This window comes from Hylobates moloch, unplaced genomic scaffold (genome assembly GCF_009828535.3).
Source record: "Hylobates moloch isolate HMO894 unplaced genomic scaffold, HMol_V3 SCAFFOLD_16, whole genome shotgun sequence".
In the NCBI taxonomy this organism is placed as follows: Eukaryota; Metazoa; Chordata; class Mammalia; order Primates; family Hylobatidae; genus Hylobates; species Hylobates moloch.
In genome coordinates this window covers 40,638,077-40,654,558 of record NW_026652291.1, presented here as the reverse complement: position 1 = coordinate 40,654,558, position 16,482 = coordinate 40,638,077, and the positions used below count along the sequence as shown (strand labels likewise).

Sequence of the window (16,482 nt, the reverse complement as noted above, 5' to 3'; positions counted from 1 at the left end):
TTATCGATACTGCATTTGGCAGAGGCAGGAGCATTATTTTATGGACAGTACTTAAGAGCTCTCAGAAAGCAATTTTCTCTGCCCAAGAATGTCCAGGGAAATATAGCATGAGAAGCATATGGCCTGATTCTAAGTTTGGGCGCACTTGGGATGTGTCCTCCATCACACATACATACACCTGCCCTCCCCAGGCACAGCATTTGAGCCTCCCAGGACTCATCTCTCTCTCTCCCTGGGCTGTTCCTCGATCATTCCTCCTTGCTGCTACAGCTCCAGTACTACTGGGAAGGGGATCGTGGCTGAGACAGACAGGAATGTCGGTGGGGGCGTGGTGGCTTATGCCTGTAATCTCAGCACTTTGGGAGGCCGAGGTGGGCAGATCGCTTGAGGCCAGGAATGAGACCAGCCTGGCCAACGTGGTGAAACCCCGTCTCTACTAAAAATACAAAAACTAGCCAGGCATCGTATCGCACGGCTGTAATCCCAGCTACTTGGGAGGCTGAGGCACAAGAATAGCTTGAACCTGGGAGGTGGAAGTTGCAGTGAGCCGATATCACACCACTGCACTCCAGTCTGGGTAAAAGAGCAAGGCTCTGTCTCAACAAAAAAAAAAAAAAAAAAAAAAAAAAAGACAGGAATGTTGAGGGTATAGAAGTGTTGGTGCATATTAGGTGGACTAAATTTTGGGCCTGGCCCCCAGCAGTGTGTCAGATGTTGAGACACACCATGCCCTACCCACACCCCGCCCCATGCCCTACCCACACCCCACCTGGTGTTCAGATGGTCCTGGTACCGCTTCACCTCCCTGCTGCGTGGGTGGCCACTCTCTACCAAGCTGTTGGCAGCGAGGTTCACACCATCAATCTGAGTCATCAAAGTCTTCATCTCCTGGTCCAGGATGTCGAACCTGATATGGGCAGAGGAAAATATGAGGATGGGTGAGGCGGCAGCAGACATTTCCTTGCCAGTGGCACCCCCAGTCTCCAGAACATGTAGCTCTTGCTTTCTCCTTCCACTGCCTAAACCATTTGCCCAGGTGAGGCAGGAGGAAGAAAACAGATATGCTGGCCCTCCTTTCTGGTTCATGGGTTTGATTTCATGAGTTAGCATCGCCTGGAACAGGCCGGGAGAGAGCCAGTTACTTCCTACATGGGCTTCTGGCTCAACAGAGACATATGAAGGGGAGGGAGGGCTGAAGAGAGGTTACTGTGTATTTGTGTGGGGGATGTCAATTGTCACAAGGGCCACCTTCCAGGCCTCTGCTCTTCCGGCTGTTGCTTTTGGACTCTGAGTCCAATGTCTTGACATCTCAACCCAAAAGATACCCTTTCCAGCCAGGTGCTCCATTCCTGGGTAAGTTAAGGAAAAGCTGCTGGGGTGGTGGTCGGGAGGAATTTGTGGTTCTGAAGGCTGATCCTTCTAGGGTAAGAGCCCAGTACTCTCCAGCATCAGTGCAGCACCACCTTGGCACTGTTCCAGAGAGCGGCCTCCCCTTCTCCTGACTCCCTGAATTCTGTGCTTCAGCTGCTGAGATGCTGCACAGACTAGGGGCATGCCTCATTATCTGGGATGCTGATAAAATCAGAACACCAGGGGTGAGAGTGGCCTTGCAGACAGGGGGTTTGCAAATTCTCTCTGTGGCCCCTCAGAGTCTCCTGGCTTAAGGACTGCCGCAGAAAGCTAGAGCTGGCAGGGTCCTGGCCTCTCAACCTCCTTCTCCAGAGTAGCTCCATTTTTCCTCTGTGTGACCTGGGGGTTCCATACACAATTCATCTGAGCAAAGACTGCTATTGCTGAAAAATAATTGAATAACTGGACTAGATAAATTCCCTTTGTTTGAGGAACACAAGGCCCCAAAGGGTGAAGTACCCCAGGCCACAGAGCCAGAATAGAACTTATGACTCCCAATGCCAGGACTTTGCAACAAAGGGCATCCCAGGGCCTCTCAAAGAGACCTTTGCTGATCCAGAGACTATTACCAAACTAGGTGGGAGATGGTGCCCAGGCCTGGGTACAGGGAGGTGAGGAAAAGATGAATTAACTCTGACCTGTGCTGCACGACCTCCAGGTCCTCCAGGGTGTCTGGCATTTCCATCTCGGCTAGCCACTTCTCCTTCTCTCCCATCCACAGCTCACAGGCGTCTGTCTCCCCGAACACCGTGTACAGGTCCAGGGCTTCCTGCAGCCTCTGTTGACGTAGGTCTGCCTGGGCCACCACCTGTTGGTAGAGCTCCTGCAGGGCCTGCAGCCGATGGGTCACATCCGGGGAATCCCGAAACTCTTCAGGGAATCCCTGGGCCTGCTGCTGCAGGTGCTCCATCACCCCACGGCTCTCCTCCAGCTCCTCCAGGAAGTCCTTGTGCTTTTTCCCCAGGGCCCGCGTGGCCCCTTCGTCCTGCCCCACATCTTCACCAGAGAGCAGCCGGTGGGCGTCTTGCAGCCAAGCCTTCAGGTCATCCGCATCGCCCTGGAACTGGAAAAAGTTCTCAGCATCCTGGAGGTTCTTCTTGCAGAAGGCAGCCAGCTCCTTCAGCTGGTCCCACTGAGCCGACACCTCCTTGACGCGGGCCTCGATCTGCGGGTGCCCAAACTGCTTGCGTGCAACCATGCCATGAGCCTCCTGGAAGATCTGCTCCAGGTGAGCATCCAGCCCACGGAGCTCGTCCTCAAAGGCCTTGTGCTTGCGCTGTAAGATGAGCACACTGGTCAGGTCTTTGCCATAGTCTAGGGAAGAATAGATCTGCTCCTTCTCCTTGATCCAGCTCTCAGCCTCATCCATCTCCCAGAAGAACTTCCAGAGTCGTTTGGACTGCTCCAGTTGGGCCTTCCGCCCAGCTGCCATGTTGCTCAGCTCCTCAAAGCACTGCTCCAGGTGGCTGATGCGGTCCTGGATGACCTGGGGGTCACAAGGCTGGTACCCTGGAAGAAATAGGGGGAAGGAGGACAAAGTGGGGGATGGGCTTCATTTATGCGCACGCTTCAGATAAGCTGCCAGGTTGGAACTACACAACCCTGAAGCTGCCATGTCACTGGGGCTTTGGGGTTGGATGCAGGGGGGTCCCAGTTGCTCAGAGAGTGGACAGATTCTTTATAATTATTTCCCACTGAACTTCAGGGTTAAGGAAGATAAAAAGTGGGGTTAGTTCTTAATAGAAATGTACAACATAATTTTTTTAATTAATTAAAAAAATTTCAAGGTCATTCTTGAAAGAGGCAGTGAGGTCTCTTATTTAAAACAAGAATCTGGAAACCTAAACTGTCTCAGCCATAACTTGAACCAGCAAGGAGAATGAAGGACAGAGGGTGCCTCCTTGGTGATTATAGGTTATCGAAGTAGTTGCCTGCTCTCTAGAGTTTGGCTGTCCCTCAAGCTTCTTTCTTGGACCATTACTTGATGAAAGTAACAGAACTTTAAAGTTGGTTCCAGGAGATTTATCCAAGTTGGGGTGTTAGGCCAGAGGTGAGGCTCTGGCATTGGAAGACTCAAAAGGGGAGACAGACTTGGTCTCACCTTTCCCCTCGGTGAACTTCAGGGTGGCTGCAGTGATGGCCTTCACTTTGTCCCCTTGGATGGCAATGTCAGCTTCCATCAACTTGTGCTTCTGTAGCAGGTCTTCAACCTCCAACAAGTGCTTCCCAAACTCAGCAGACAAGAGGTGAGCCTGGCAAAGAGAACAGCAGAAACGAAACGAGGAGAAGTGAAGAGACCTACGCATTAGGAGAAGAGACCCCTGCAAAGGGAATGTCTCTAGTATCCGAGCAAGGGTGAGCCGAATGCAGCCAGAAAAGGGCTGCTGCTGAGGATGGAAGAAGCTCCAGAGGGGGAGTGCCTCCTGGGGGTGCCCATCGGCATCATCCATAGAACATCTTACAGATGCTCAAGCCCCACACTCATCTACGGCATCGGTCTCAGGGTTGGGGCCTGGCCATGTGTATTTTCACAAAGCTCCAGGGGCAGTCTGATGTGTGTCCTCAGCTGAGACCCACTGTGGCAGAGAGAGAGGAGAGGTTGCCCTTACGTTGGGCAGTTTGACTCTAACCAGAGTCAAATTGTAATTACTAAGAGTTTGATTCTCCAGGTTCCTGATTAATGTCTGTCTCTTCAAGGCCCTGAAGGTTGGCACCGGTGCTGCCACAAACCCAAGAGTTCTCGGTCACCAGGGTACCATGGACCTGGGCTGGTATCACCCGCTGGAGCAGAGTGGACCAAGAGGCAGAGAGGTAGGTGCAGCCAGACACTCTGCTGCCTCAGAGATATGACTGGCGGGGAGGTGTCTAAGGAAGCCTATGCTAACTGCAGGGCCACTGAGACCCGAGGTGAGCGCTGCAGGGCATGGCAGGGGGCGGCCCCCAGGGCCCACCTTGATCTCATCCATCCAGTCGATGCTGTGCAGCATGTCCTGGAAGAGCTTCTGCAGCGCCAGGGTGGTCTCGAGCCTCTGGCGCCGGGAGCGCAGCAGCTCCTGCAGGTAGCTCCACAGGCGCAGTATATTGTCCTTGCGGGCCGTGATGCGCTTCTGGTCATGGTAGTTCTCTTTCTCCAGCTCCTGAGCCAGGTCCTCCAGGGCTCTCACCCGCTCCTCGTAGGCAGCCGTGTCAGTCTCGATGGCCTCGTGCTTCTTCTTGGCGGCCTCCACAGCTGCCAGGTCATACCCAAAGTTATCCTGCCCCACGGGGAGAAAAACAGGCAGCTCAGTCAGACACCCAGGGGCTCATCCCCAAATTCAGGGAAAGGGCAGCTCCCTTCAGAACCAGTGCTAGATGGGAAAGCACATTCCCAAGAAGCAGCTAGTTCTGCCTTCCTTTTGCAGCCTGTCTTATCAGACCCAAGTTCCAAAAATTAATGTCTCACAAGAGCCTCTAAGACAAGTTCATGATTTTACTCCCCGTGACACCCGCGTGGGAGATGCAGCCTGCGTGTTACTAATGGAGCCCCTTGGCAGCCCGCTGGCACTTCCCACATGCCTCGAGTGGACCTGTTGGATTTTGGGCAGGAAGGGGCTGCTTCTCACTCAGAAACCCATGCACCAGCAAACAGATGGTTTATTCACATGCTATCTGGGGTGCGCATACACTCTCCAGTGCTCTCAGAATACTTGTTGCCCCCTTTCTGGACAGAAACTAATTTGATTCCAAGCTCTAAGTGAGAGGGAACAGATGCTCTGATGAAGAATCAGCCCTGGGGTCAATTCTTAGCTAGAATTATGTCACAGCACCAGAGGCCAGAGTCCAAAAGGCATGCCCGACACAGACAAGGTGCAGTCTATGATTTTACCATATCCCCCGAAAACCACAATTTAACATTAACTCAAACCCCAGCTGTAGCTGACACTACAGCCCACATAAGACAACTTCAGTGGCCAGTTCTAGACTCCAAGGCTCTTTCCTAAAAATAAGGTTTAATAAATCCCGGAGAGCTCCTCCCCAGATGCAAATCTTGATCCACCGGATCACGGGGGAGCTGTGCTGCAAGGCATGAGGAGAGGCTGTGAGAAGCCAGCTTGGACTCCAGCCCAGCCAAGAGCTGGGGGCTCTGAAGAATGTCCCCTCTCCTGTCACCCAAAGCATGTCCCTCATTACCTGGGCCACAAGGCGCTGGTTTTCATTGAGCCAGGTCTCTCTCATTGCAGCCTTCCGGTCAAAGCGCCGGGCCAGTTGCTCTAGCTTCTCCTGCCGAATGAGCTCATTTCTCAAGGCCAGCTCCCGCTGATACTCAGCTTCCTCCAGGCTTTCCCAGGCCTGCACGAAGGGTGGAATGAGAATTCTTGGGGCACAAGAGAAATGCCTCAGTTTGGGGGCTCCACCTCTTTTACCCAACACTGAGTGATTTCTGGAATCAAGGTACAGCCTGATGCTCTTGGGTGACGTGGTAGCAGGTTAAAGATCAATAAAAGCCTTTTGGCTTTCATGTCTGGGCCCATCGAAGATTCAGAGGGCACCACTCATGAGTCTCACTTCCCTCTTCCCCTAAACCTGCCTTAGACTCTTGGCCCAAAATAGTGTTTTTCACCTCTCTGGATGCTCAGTAAGTTCTTATTGACTAATGGCTACCTCCGTTCAATATGAACTGCCAGGTGGTGGTAAGCCTCCAAGCCTCTGAAATGTCATAGGCATTTCCCTTTGGTTATAAGTAGTTAATATTCCATCTTCAAAGACAAACTCAAGGTTCTACAGAGGATAGGCTACAAAACTGGCTCCAAAAAAATGGACTCGGAGGCTGGGTGTTGTGGCTCACACGTGTAACCTCAGCACATTGGGAGGCCAAGGTGGGAGGATTGTTTGAGCCCAGTTCAAAACCAGCCTAGGCAACATTGCCAGACTCTGCCTCTATAAAAAATATAACATTTAGCCAGGTGTGGTGGTGCACGCCTACAGTCCCAGCTACTGAGGCTGAGGTGGGAGGATCACTTGAGCCCGGGAGGACGAGGCTGCAGTGAGCTGTGATTGTGCCACTGCACTGCCACCTGGGTGACAGAGTGACACCCTGTCTCCAAAAAAAAAAAAAAAAAAGGACTCAGGGATGCAGGGCATCTGAACAGGGGGATTGAAGGAGGGTGGGGGAGTAGAGTCTGACCCCTCAGAACCAGGTTCAGATAACTCCCCTAAAAAGTCAACATGTGGATTAATAACATCAAAGAAAGTGGCATGGTTTAATCTGGTCCAATGACTATTCACTGTGTCCTTATCGGGAATTCAATCAATCCACTGTCAATGCATAATGGAAAATGCTGTGGTACCCTGTTGATGTCAGACACTAGTTTCCCATCGTGGGGTGTGTACACTTTCTGATTGTTGGCTCTCATCCGGGACTGGATGGTAAAAAGTAGAACTTCCAGATTCCCCTTCTCTTGAAACCTGTCAAGAAAACAGAAGTAGGAAGACTGGTGTTAAGATCTCATGGCCAATTTTTTTTTTTGCTGAAGTCAACACGGAACTGTGGCATGTTGAAGCGTAGATAGCAAAGCATATTTCCCTTAAAAACACAGAAAAACTAAAGAGAATCTATAGGTCTGCTTACCTGTTAAAACATCTATCCTTCTCACCAACTGAGATCTAATAGGGGTTTGGGTCTTTACAATATAAACCAGAGAAAACACAATGGCCACCACAGCATTTATCATTTGCTTCTACATGGGAAGCTGAGGTATTCTGGTAATTCCTGTAAATATCAAGTTTTACGGATCAATACAAAAAAAAATAAAAAAACCCTTCTCTGTTCTGCAAGCGACGAGGGCTTCTTACTAGCTCTCTGGTCAGTTTCTTATTAAGTGAGTCAATAAAACCCCAGAAGCAGCATTTTCTGTGGGAGAGCATCCTGCACTGAAAACAGCTTTCACCCAGGTCCTAATGAGCCAGATCTCCTGACAAGTCCTACAAGCCAGATGCTTCCCAGAAGGCAGGAAAGGCTGGGCTCTGAGAGGATTGTAGGTGTAGGAGACAAGAATTGGCAGCAGGATCGGTGTCTAGCATATGGGGTACAGGCTCCAGGTATCAGGTACTTCCACATTTCTGCATGTACCTAAGTGCCCACCCATTTCTGCATCCTTGACCTGGCAGTCAAGGATCAGCTATATGCAAGGTCCCCACCCTGAGCCCAGCCTAATGGATCTCAGTGCTCACAGGCACTTAAGAGAACTGTGACCATGAAGCACTGTCTACACAGCCAAGAGATAACACCTCTGTGTGCAGTGACTGGTAGACTCACAGAGGATGCTAACTGTACTGGATTTAGGGCTTCAGAAATGGGTTACTGTCAGACTAGAAACCAGATATTTGTTTATAGTATATCCTAGACTCAGCATTTCACCTTTCCCCATTTGAGAGTCATGAATGGAGAGTGTGGGGGATGTGGGAAAGAACAGAGCAGAAGGTACTACCAATGAGCTAGAAGCCTGTTTCAGAGGATCTGGACAAGCTAATGCCAGATAAGCTGGAATGCCCTGTGTGTATGTGTGCATCTTTGTGTGTGTGTGCACATGCATGGTTGTATATATGTATGTGCATTTGTACATGTGGTTGTGTGTGCATATATATGTGCATGGGTGCATAGTTGTGTGTGCACACACAAATGCATGTATAGTTATGTGTATGTGTATGAGTGCACGGTTGTATGTGTATGGTTGTGTGTGCATGCATGTTCATGGGTGCACAGTTGTGTGTATGCATGGTTATGTGTATGCAGGTATGCATGTGTGTGCATGGTTGTTTGCATGCACATGTGTGTAAGCATATGCACACAGGCTCTGCACACACGAGGGTGGGGCAGAGGTCCTGAGAAGCACGCTAAGTGCTCTGTTGCTGAGCAGTGACAGATGGGAGAGGAAAAGAAGGATGAACTTGATGATCCATAAGGCCCCATGCAGAGAGCTCAGGGGCTGAGAGCACAGAGGTCATCATCAGAAAACAAGCCCACAGCTCAGTGGCAGACCAGAGAGGAGCTTTCCAGCCTGGGTTCTTCAAAGAGACTCAGAAGCCTATGATTTCCCTCCTGTTCCTCCTCAGGGATATCTGGGAGAAGCCACTGTCTTTGGTCGTGAGTCGAGGTTTCTCATCAATGCTGGTTTCTCTAAGCTGATGGCTTGGGAGAAGAGTGGTGAAGAGGGGCACGAGGCAGGTGACACATGTGCAGCTCTCTAATCTCGAGGGTGTGCCTCGTGGACACACTTCATAAGGCCCAGAACCTGGCTCTACCTTTTGGTGGTCAGTTTCCCAGCCACTGAGGACCACCCTCCCATGTGCCAGGGCCCTTACTTGGGCGGCTTCTCCACGGTGCGGTAGGTGCTGAAGGCCTGCAGCTGCTGCTGGACGCCCGTCAGCGAGTTGGCAAACTTGCGGCTGTTCAGGACAGTGATGGTCTGCTCGATCCAGGTGAGCAGGTCTGAGGCTAGCCCGCTGTACTTTTCAATCATCTTCTCAGTCTCAATGGCATGGTCAATAACCTAAGGAATCACCTTCTTACTTATTCTCATCAGAAGGGCAACACCACCATTGAGGATACCAATGAGGACCACAATCAAGGTGCCCCGAAATGGGGCTCCCACCTCCTAAGCCCTGGAGTGCTCTAGGCTGGGTTTGTTCCCTGAGCCCAAGCGTGTTGGTAGGGCAGAAGGAGTGGACTGGAAGTGGGCGAAGCCCTCCTCTTGCCAATCGGCAGCGAGCTGGCCTGTTAAGGATTGGGAGCAGCTCCCCTCCCCAGTGCTAGAGAAGATTGGTAAACTTGCTGTGCCAGGATGCCAGCCACTAGGGGGCCAGGGTTTTGTTTATTTTTAAATGTTCATGAGGAGTCAAAGGCTGCCAGCCATTGTCTTTACTAAACACGAGGCACAGAGCTGAATGAGAAATGGTACCTATACTCGAGGAGCTAAGGATCTAGCAGAGGAAAGGAATCTGGCATGAGGGTCTATACTGATGGGTGAGTTTTTGGTACACTGTGGGTGCCTAAGAGGTCTGCAATCACAATAAACAAACCACATAAAAGCCTGGAGGGTTCCTGTGGGAATGTCCATGAGACATGGGTGTCAGGTGGACCAGGTGTTCGCCAGGTACAGAGCAGCCGGCTGTGGTACCTTTCAGGACAGACCATCAACCTGCTTTGGAATTCAGTTCAGGAGCCATCAATGCTGCCAAGGTCAGCTTTAGAGGATGTTGGGGGGTGGGTGAGCTGTACTCTTCACCCTTCCTTTGGTTGGAAAGGGGGCCACTCTGTCTGGACCTGACAAACGGGAAGAGTGACACTTTGGTTCCAAAACAGCTTGTACCTTGCCAACACGCTTGCCCTCCACTGCCAGCACCTTCATCTTGGAGAAGTAGTGGTAAAACGCCACCACATAGGTGATGATGGATTTCTCATCAGGGTTTTCCGTAAAGACATCTGTTAGGGAAAAGGGTGTACTCTCAGGACCAAACTGGAAGCCAGGAAAGTCAGGCTCAGAGGATTTATTCCCCATTCCTCCAGCATCAAGTTCAACGACAGGCACCAAGTGACAACCAACAGAGCAAGAATGGAAGAGTGTGATGAAATCCATTTTAGAACCACAAATCACAAAAGAAGAAAAGAAGAAGGATCCAAAGTCCATCTCCAAACAGACCAGGCAGGCATGGGAACCAGCATGGAGCAGAGAAGCAGGCCCAGAGCAGTGCCTGGCCTGGCCACTGCCCCTCACTGTGCCCACAGCTTGCCCAGCACCTGGGCCGGCCTCCAGAAGCCCTGGTGGCTGAGCTCCTCTAGCACAGCGAGTGCACCCCCCATCGCTGCAGCAAACGCTGGCAGGGGTGGGTGTGGCTCACCTTCGGGGTCGAGGAGCGGGATGATGCCCAGTTGGCGCTCAGCCACATCGAATGCGTGCTCCAGGTTGTGCCGGGCATTGGAGTCCTTCAGCTTATCAAAGTCGATCAGGTCGGGCCTGGGGACAAAATTGGACTGTGAAAAGGGAGTGACTACAGCATCCCCGCCAGCAGGGCAGCCCTAGCATAAAGCAGACACTGTACAGAGGCAGGGAGGTGGTCAGGCAGGAGGAGTGAAAGGAGGAGACGGGAGCAGAGGAGAGGGGGCAAGTGTGAGCCTTGGCACATGAGGGAGGTGGGCGGCAGGCATGCTGGGATTTAAGGAAAGTGAGGGTGCTATGGGGTGCTGAAGGGGAGAGGAGAAGGAACAGCGGAAGTCACATTTCTGTGACTCCATGTTAAGTGCAATGTATCCAAATATTCCCAGGGAGGCTATCTCAGTCAGTCCCCATGGCTGTCCCCTCCCTCTTACCGGTGCTTGTGTATCAGGGCATTAAAGGCCAAGCCATCCTTCCAGCTGGAGGTAAAGTTGGTGACATTGACATGAGGGTAGCTGCATCCAAGAGAAACAGTAAGAGCTAAGAATTAGATTTTTTGTAGTCCCAAACAAGTGTACAAACTGACGGCCAATATACCAGGAGAGAAATGGAACTGTCCTTTCTTGAGCCAGGTCACCAAGAGGGGGCAGCAGCTAACCACACACAGAGGCTCCCCCATCAGATGTGAACACCACACAGACCCCCCAGTCTGCCTGCAGGCAACTTTGGAAAAGAATCCTGTATTCCAGGCCTCAAAGAATCAGGTCAGGACAGACTTTGCATCAATTACAGGGAGGCAGCTGTAGTTCTGGGTGATGATGTCTAATGTCCCTCTGGCGATGGCAGTGCTTGTGGGGAGCAAGGGGCTTGGGGTGGATGTGCTAACAGCTGGTTCCCAGGGCATACCCTGCCGTCTTCATCTGACACCACAACAGCAACGCATCCTTGGCCGAGCGTGTTTCACGACCTTCCTGAGTTGGGACAACAATGTCCTGAATCTGAGGGTAGCAGAACAAGAGCGATTTGAAGAGGATTTGCATCTGGATCTGTGCTTTCCTGCTGTCGCTGGGAGGCTCCCTCCCTCGTCCCTCCTTCACTTAACACTAATTCATCCTTTAAGAGCCGGTATGAATGGCTCTTGGGTTGGGTCTCCCTTCATGTGCCCTGCTCCCTGCATTTACATTTCCTTGTCTCTCCTAGATGCTCCCTAAGCCCAGGGAAATCTGTCTTGGTCACTTCTCTGTCTCCAGGGCCTGGAGCCTGGTGCACCATCAGTACTCCATAGCTGTATTGTGGCTGTCTGTACAAACATTGATTCTGTTCCTGTTATGTGGCAGTGCCGTGCTAGGCCTGAGGACACACAGAGGTAAAACAAATTTCCTGCCCTCAAGGAGTAGCCGCCAGCCCCGCAGCAACACCACATCCTGAGGCCCTGCACCCCAGCAGCCTGTTTCCCTGCCTCAGTCAGCCAAAATGGCACAGGGATGAGAGCTGTAATTGGATAACTCTAATAGAATGCAGAGAATCAGTGACGAGATGCCCCGATTCCTCCTCTGGAGGTGCAATGCCCCTTGAGGCTGTGGAACAACACGAATGCTGGTGAGTACTATACTTTCATTAGCAGCTCCTCTTGCCTTTCCATTCTCCCCAACTCTGCTGCTATTGTTGTTCAATGTTATGCACCCATGGAGAGTGAGATCAGATATGCGGGACCACCTGGTTGAGGTCTTTAGTCCGCGAGTTGTATGCTGTCTTCTTTCTCCCGCCCTCACCTCCTCGGGCAAGGTTCTTTCTGTCCCCAAACCAGCAGGTGCAAGACCCTGTTTTCTTCCCCTTCCCCTTTCTAAATTTCGTTACAAATAATCTGGACTTTGAATTTCAGGGTGAGAAGAGAAAATTTCTGATTGGAAAATGTACACACAGATCTTCTATACAATTTTTGCAATTTCTGTATCTATTTCAAAAACCAAGAAATTACATGTGTAGGGGGAGGAGGCTAAAAAGCTAATCTTCCAGCCAGATATCAACCCAGCTACCAATTAATTTCTATATTCTCCCTGAAAAGACCACACTACTGAGAGTGAGCAGCTGCCCCTGAGCTTCAATGACTTGGGGTGATACAGAAGATGGTTACTCCTTCGCCTCCTAGAATGTGCACTAACACCCACACTCTGTTCACCATTTTATAAGATTCCCAGACCCTGGGCAGCCTTGAGGGCTCCCTCGACTTCCTCTGCCCCCAAGGAACCCACCTGGAAGCGGAGGATGATGGTCCAGATGAGGCCCAGGACCAGGCAGTGGTTGCCATCTACAATGTCGTGGGAGCCCATGTTCTCCAGGTGTACACGCTGCTCCTTGAGGAACTGGAGAGCCTTGTCCACGTTCTCCAGGCAGTGGATGCGCATCTTCCCCTTGGTGGGCTTTGGCTGGGGGACAGCAGTGGCCCCCGTGGGCATGGAGGGACTGCACAGTCATCCCAGAGGCTGCAACCTGGACCAGCTCCTGTCATAAGCACCCACCCTCCACCCTCTTGGCCAAACTCCAAGTCCCATGGTCATTCACTGACACTATTCAATGCTTTCCTTTTAGCAAAGCTCAGAGGTTCCCTCCAACAAGCACCCAGAGATCGGCAACCAGGCTGCATCAGTGCCCTTCTGGGGCTGAACAAAGCCCTTTGAGTGGGCGATAAATGGCATTTGCTTACCATAACATAACATACGGTTAATTGATCACTTACTGTGTGCCAGGCACAGTTCTAAGAACTGTTTACTGCCAGCCAGTGTTAAGAGTAATTTTTAGCTTGGTGATTGATAATGGGTTCATCCCTGTCAATCAACCTTCTCCTCTCCCCTGATGATAACTGCATCATCTGATGGGTTCCCTATGGTAACTCTCTCTAGTGGAATTTCAATGCAGGGTGAGAGGCAGAACTTCAGCACGGAGTTGGAAAGGCAATATTTCATTCAAGCCTTTTCATTCAAACTCTGAGGATCTCAGAATAACTTCATCAGGTACAGGTATCATTGCCCTCATTTTACACACGGGGGAAATGGAGGAAAAGAGGGTCCTGCCTGATAGGCCCAAGGACACAAAGCTTACTGTGTGCTGAGCAAAACATAAACCTTCATCTACTTCTTCTTTGGGGTCAACAGTATTGCTGGTGGGTTACAACTGAGACAGCCTCTAATAAATTTCCACTTGCAAGGGTGGTAAAACACACAGTAAAATGGCTTCCACACTTTCCTCTTGATTCCAAGAGGGATGCGTCTTAGCCTGATGGGGAGACTGAGGGCCAGGCCATCACAGGCCAGCTACAGATGCCCAGAGCCCAAAGTCAGCAGCTCTGCATGGCTTCTGGGAGAAGCATGAAGGGGTGGGAGTGGTCAGAGGAGGCAAGAAGTTTTGGGAAGAATTCAGAGAAACCAGTCAGCCACACGGACACTTCCCATTCTAAGTATTAGAGCCTCCCAAAAGAGCAGAGAGAAAACTGGGAAGGCCAGGAGAACTTGAGATGCCCCCAAACCATGCCTTTGCTGAAGAGGGGCCGATGGCAGCAGCCCCAGGGCCCACGGAAGGGGCTTTACCAGCATCTCTCCAGAGAGCACCTCCAGCAGCTTGATGAGCATGCGCCCATCCCGCAGGTCCTTGTAGAGATCGGTGATGCGGCAGGACACTCGAGCCAGGTGTGAGTTCACCCATTTTGTGAAGGTCTTTTTCTGAACAACTTCCCGCTCATCTAGGTGGAGAGAAGAACCTTGGTGAGGTGCCTGAGGTTGGCAGGGTCAATGTGACATGGGGCCAAGGGGTTTTACCTTAAGCCCAGGGTACCCCCATGCTTGGCAGAGGAAGTCGAGGTATTCATTCCACTCCCTTCCTGGGAGCATTTGCCATCAAGGCATAGCAATACCGGTCCACATGCCACCAGAACAGAGGCAATAAGGAGATCATTCCCACTGCCACCATATTCTATGCACAGTATCAGGACACCTCTAATTCAGCATCTGTTTCCCTGTGTCAATCAGACTACTCTGTACTGTTGTGCCATTGAATTCAGATTTCAATGCCAGGATTACCCATCAACCCATCAAATATTCACTCTGCCTAGAATGCTCTCTCTCAGCCCCTCCACTCCGCCCCGCCTCCTTCGCTTAACACTAATTCATCCTTTAAGAGCCGGTATAAATGGCGCTTGGGTTGGGTCTCCCTTCATGTGCCCTGCTCCCTGCATTTACATTTCCTTGTCTCTCCTAGATGCTCCCTGAGCCCAGGGAAATCTGTCTTGGTCACTTCTCTGTCTCCAGGGCCTGGAGCCTGGTGCACCATCAGTACTCCATAGCTGTATTGTGGCTGTCTGTATAAACATTGATTCTGTTCCTATACTGCGGCAGCGCTGTGCTAGGCCTGAGGACACACAGAAGTAAAACAAATTTCCTGCCCTCAAGGAGTTCCTGGTAGGGGGAGGAAAATGATGAGCAAGGGAACAGGATATGTAGAATGTATGACTCATGTGGGGGTAAGGATAATGAAGGTTTGGGCTGAGGGCTGTCTGTGGCATTATGCTATCTTTCTCACCCCTGGGAAGGTGACATGACACCCCCACCCTAAATCAGCATCAGCCCAATCCAAGCCCCTGGCCCATGCTGTACCAGTTCAGGTGGGGTACTTCTTACTGCCTCTGTACAAATAATGCTGGTGGTCTGTCCAAGTTAGGCACCAGCATTACCTGGGAAGCTCGGACAAGATGCTGGAGAGAGGACAGAAGAAAAACAAGATAGAATTGAAGGTGAGAAGACAGGAGTGAGCCCTCTCTGGATTTATGAACAGTTTGGTGGCAATTGGCTTCCGGGCACTTAGGTTTGAAGATTCAGGGCAGGAGGTGACTTGGCAGCGAGGCTGGGCCTGGGGGCTGTGGAGGATCCCTGGGAAGGGTACATGGCGGCAGAGGGGGAGATCACAGCCAGGACATACCTGGAGTGGCCTAGCCAGGAGAGGTGTCCGCGCGGTCGGAGCAGGCTGTGTGCTCGACTGAGCCTCAACCGTGAAAGGGCTGGCTTTTTAAATTATTAAATATCTGATTCAACAATAACAAAAAGAGGAGCTCAGCCAGTTCTGCCTCAAGGGTAGAATCCTGGCAGTTCCTGAGGCTTGCTGCATCAGATGCCTTCCTGCTTCACGGCTATTTTGGTATTAGGAACTCAGACCCTTGATTCTTCTGTGCACTCATTGAGCAAATGTTTACCATACAGCCATCAGGTGCCAGACCCTGGGTGGTGGTGGGGAACTCAAGGACAAGACTGACAGTCCCTATTCTTGAGGCAGACAGACTCTATTATAAATATGATGAGGACTTGAGTCATCCATGAAGAATTCTACAGCAGCCATCTAAATAAGACTTCCAAGAAGAGGAAAAGTACTACTACTGACTGTGTGAATCCTAAATACATGTAAAATTTAAACGGCATTCATTTATTCTGGGCCTCAGTGCAAAGTTTCAGCGAGAAAACTCCCCTTACCCTTTTGTCAACAGCAAATTAAACCACTTTCCTGATTTCAAATGCTGCTTCAGCAAAATGTAACTAAAGGGGGTTTGATGCCATACTGGACGGAAAGCAATTGCATTTTATTTTGGGGCATTTTTAGATTCAACAGAGCCAGCCACAGTCCCACAGTTCTTTTCCTAGAAACCAGATCTATTCTTTAAGGAGCTAACCCCTCAGGTCAGGTGCGGAGCCTCTGACTAAGGGGGGTGAAAGTTTTAGCCCCTTTAGAGGTAGGTGTCCCCCAAAGCGAAAGTATTTCTTCCTCCTTCTCCTGTCTTTAAGAATGCAAACATTTCATTACACGGGTGCTGAGACCTATTTATCTGTGCTTGGCAAAGGGTAAGGGAGTGCTTCTAGCTGGGAACATGGATTAATTCTAGGCCACTGGGCTGGTGCATTTATTGGTGCAGAAATATCAGAAAGCACCCTTAGATCTCCCCAGTTTTCACCACATGAATGATGCCCCCCGGACCCTCAAACATGGGAGCCACAGGTTTTGAGCACAGGCAGGTGGCCTCCTAGCTGCCTTTTATTTGAAGGCTGGGGTGAAATCACCCAGAATCCCCAGAGCCCCGAAACGCTTTGTAATGTTGAGACACGGAAAGATTTCGAGAGGCTAA

At 50.9% G+C, this 16,482-nt stretch overlaps 1 protein-coding gene across 2 annotated transcripts in view; it reads right to left on the bottom strand.

Moving 5' to 3' along the window:
* SPTB (spectrin beta, erythrocytic) overlaps positions 1–16,482 on the bottom strand; it is a 129,561-nt gene that overhangs the window by 40,114 nt on the left and 72,965 nt on the right. For both annotated transcript variants that reach the window (XM_058429419.1, XM_058429420.1), the window contains exons 3-15: positions 13,907–14,058; positions 12,575–12,748; positions 11,229–11,320; positions 10,757–10,837; positions 10,288–10,403; positions 9,759–9,871; positions 8,752–8,939; positions 6,738–6,855; positions 5,581–5,739; positions 4,362–4,664; positions 3,512–3,662; positions 2,049–2,919; positions 770–907 (exon numbers count right to left, since the gene is read on the bottom strand). In XM_058429419.1, the coding sequence (XP_058285402.1) occupies positions 770–907; positions 2,049–2,919; positions 3,512–3,662; positions 4,362–4,664; positions 5,581–5,739; positions 6,738–6,855; positions 8,752–8,939; positions 9,759–9,871; positions 10,288–10,403; positions 10,757–10,837; positions 11,229–11,320; positions 12,575–12,748; positions 13,907–14,058 (2,656 nt within the window). The remainder of the gene's footprint in view (positions 1–769; positions 908–2,048; positions 2,920–3,511; positions 3,663–4,361; positions 4,665–5,580; positions 5,740–6,737; positions 6,856–8,751; positions 8,940–9,758; positions 9,872–10,287; positions 10,404–10,756; positions 10,838–11,228; positions 11,321–12,574; positions 12,749–13,906; positions 14,059–16,482) is intronic.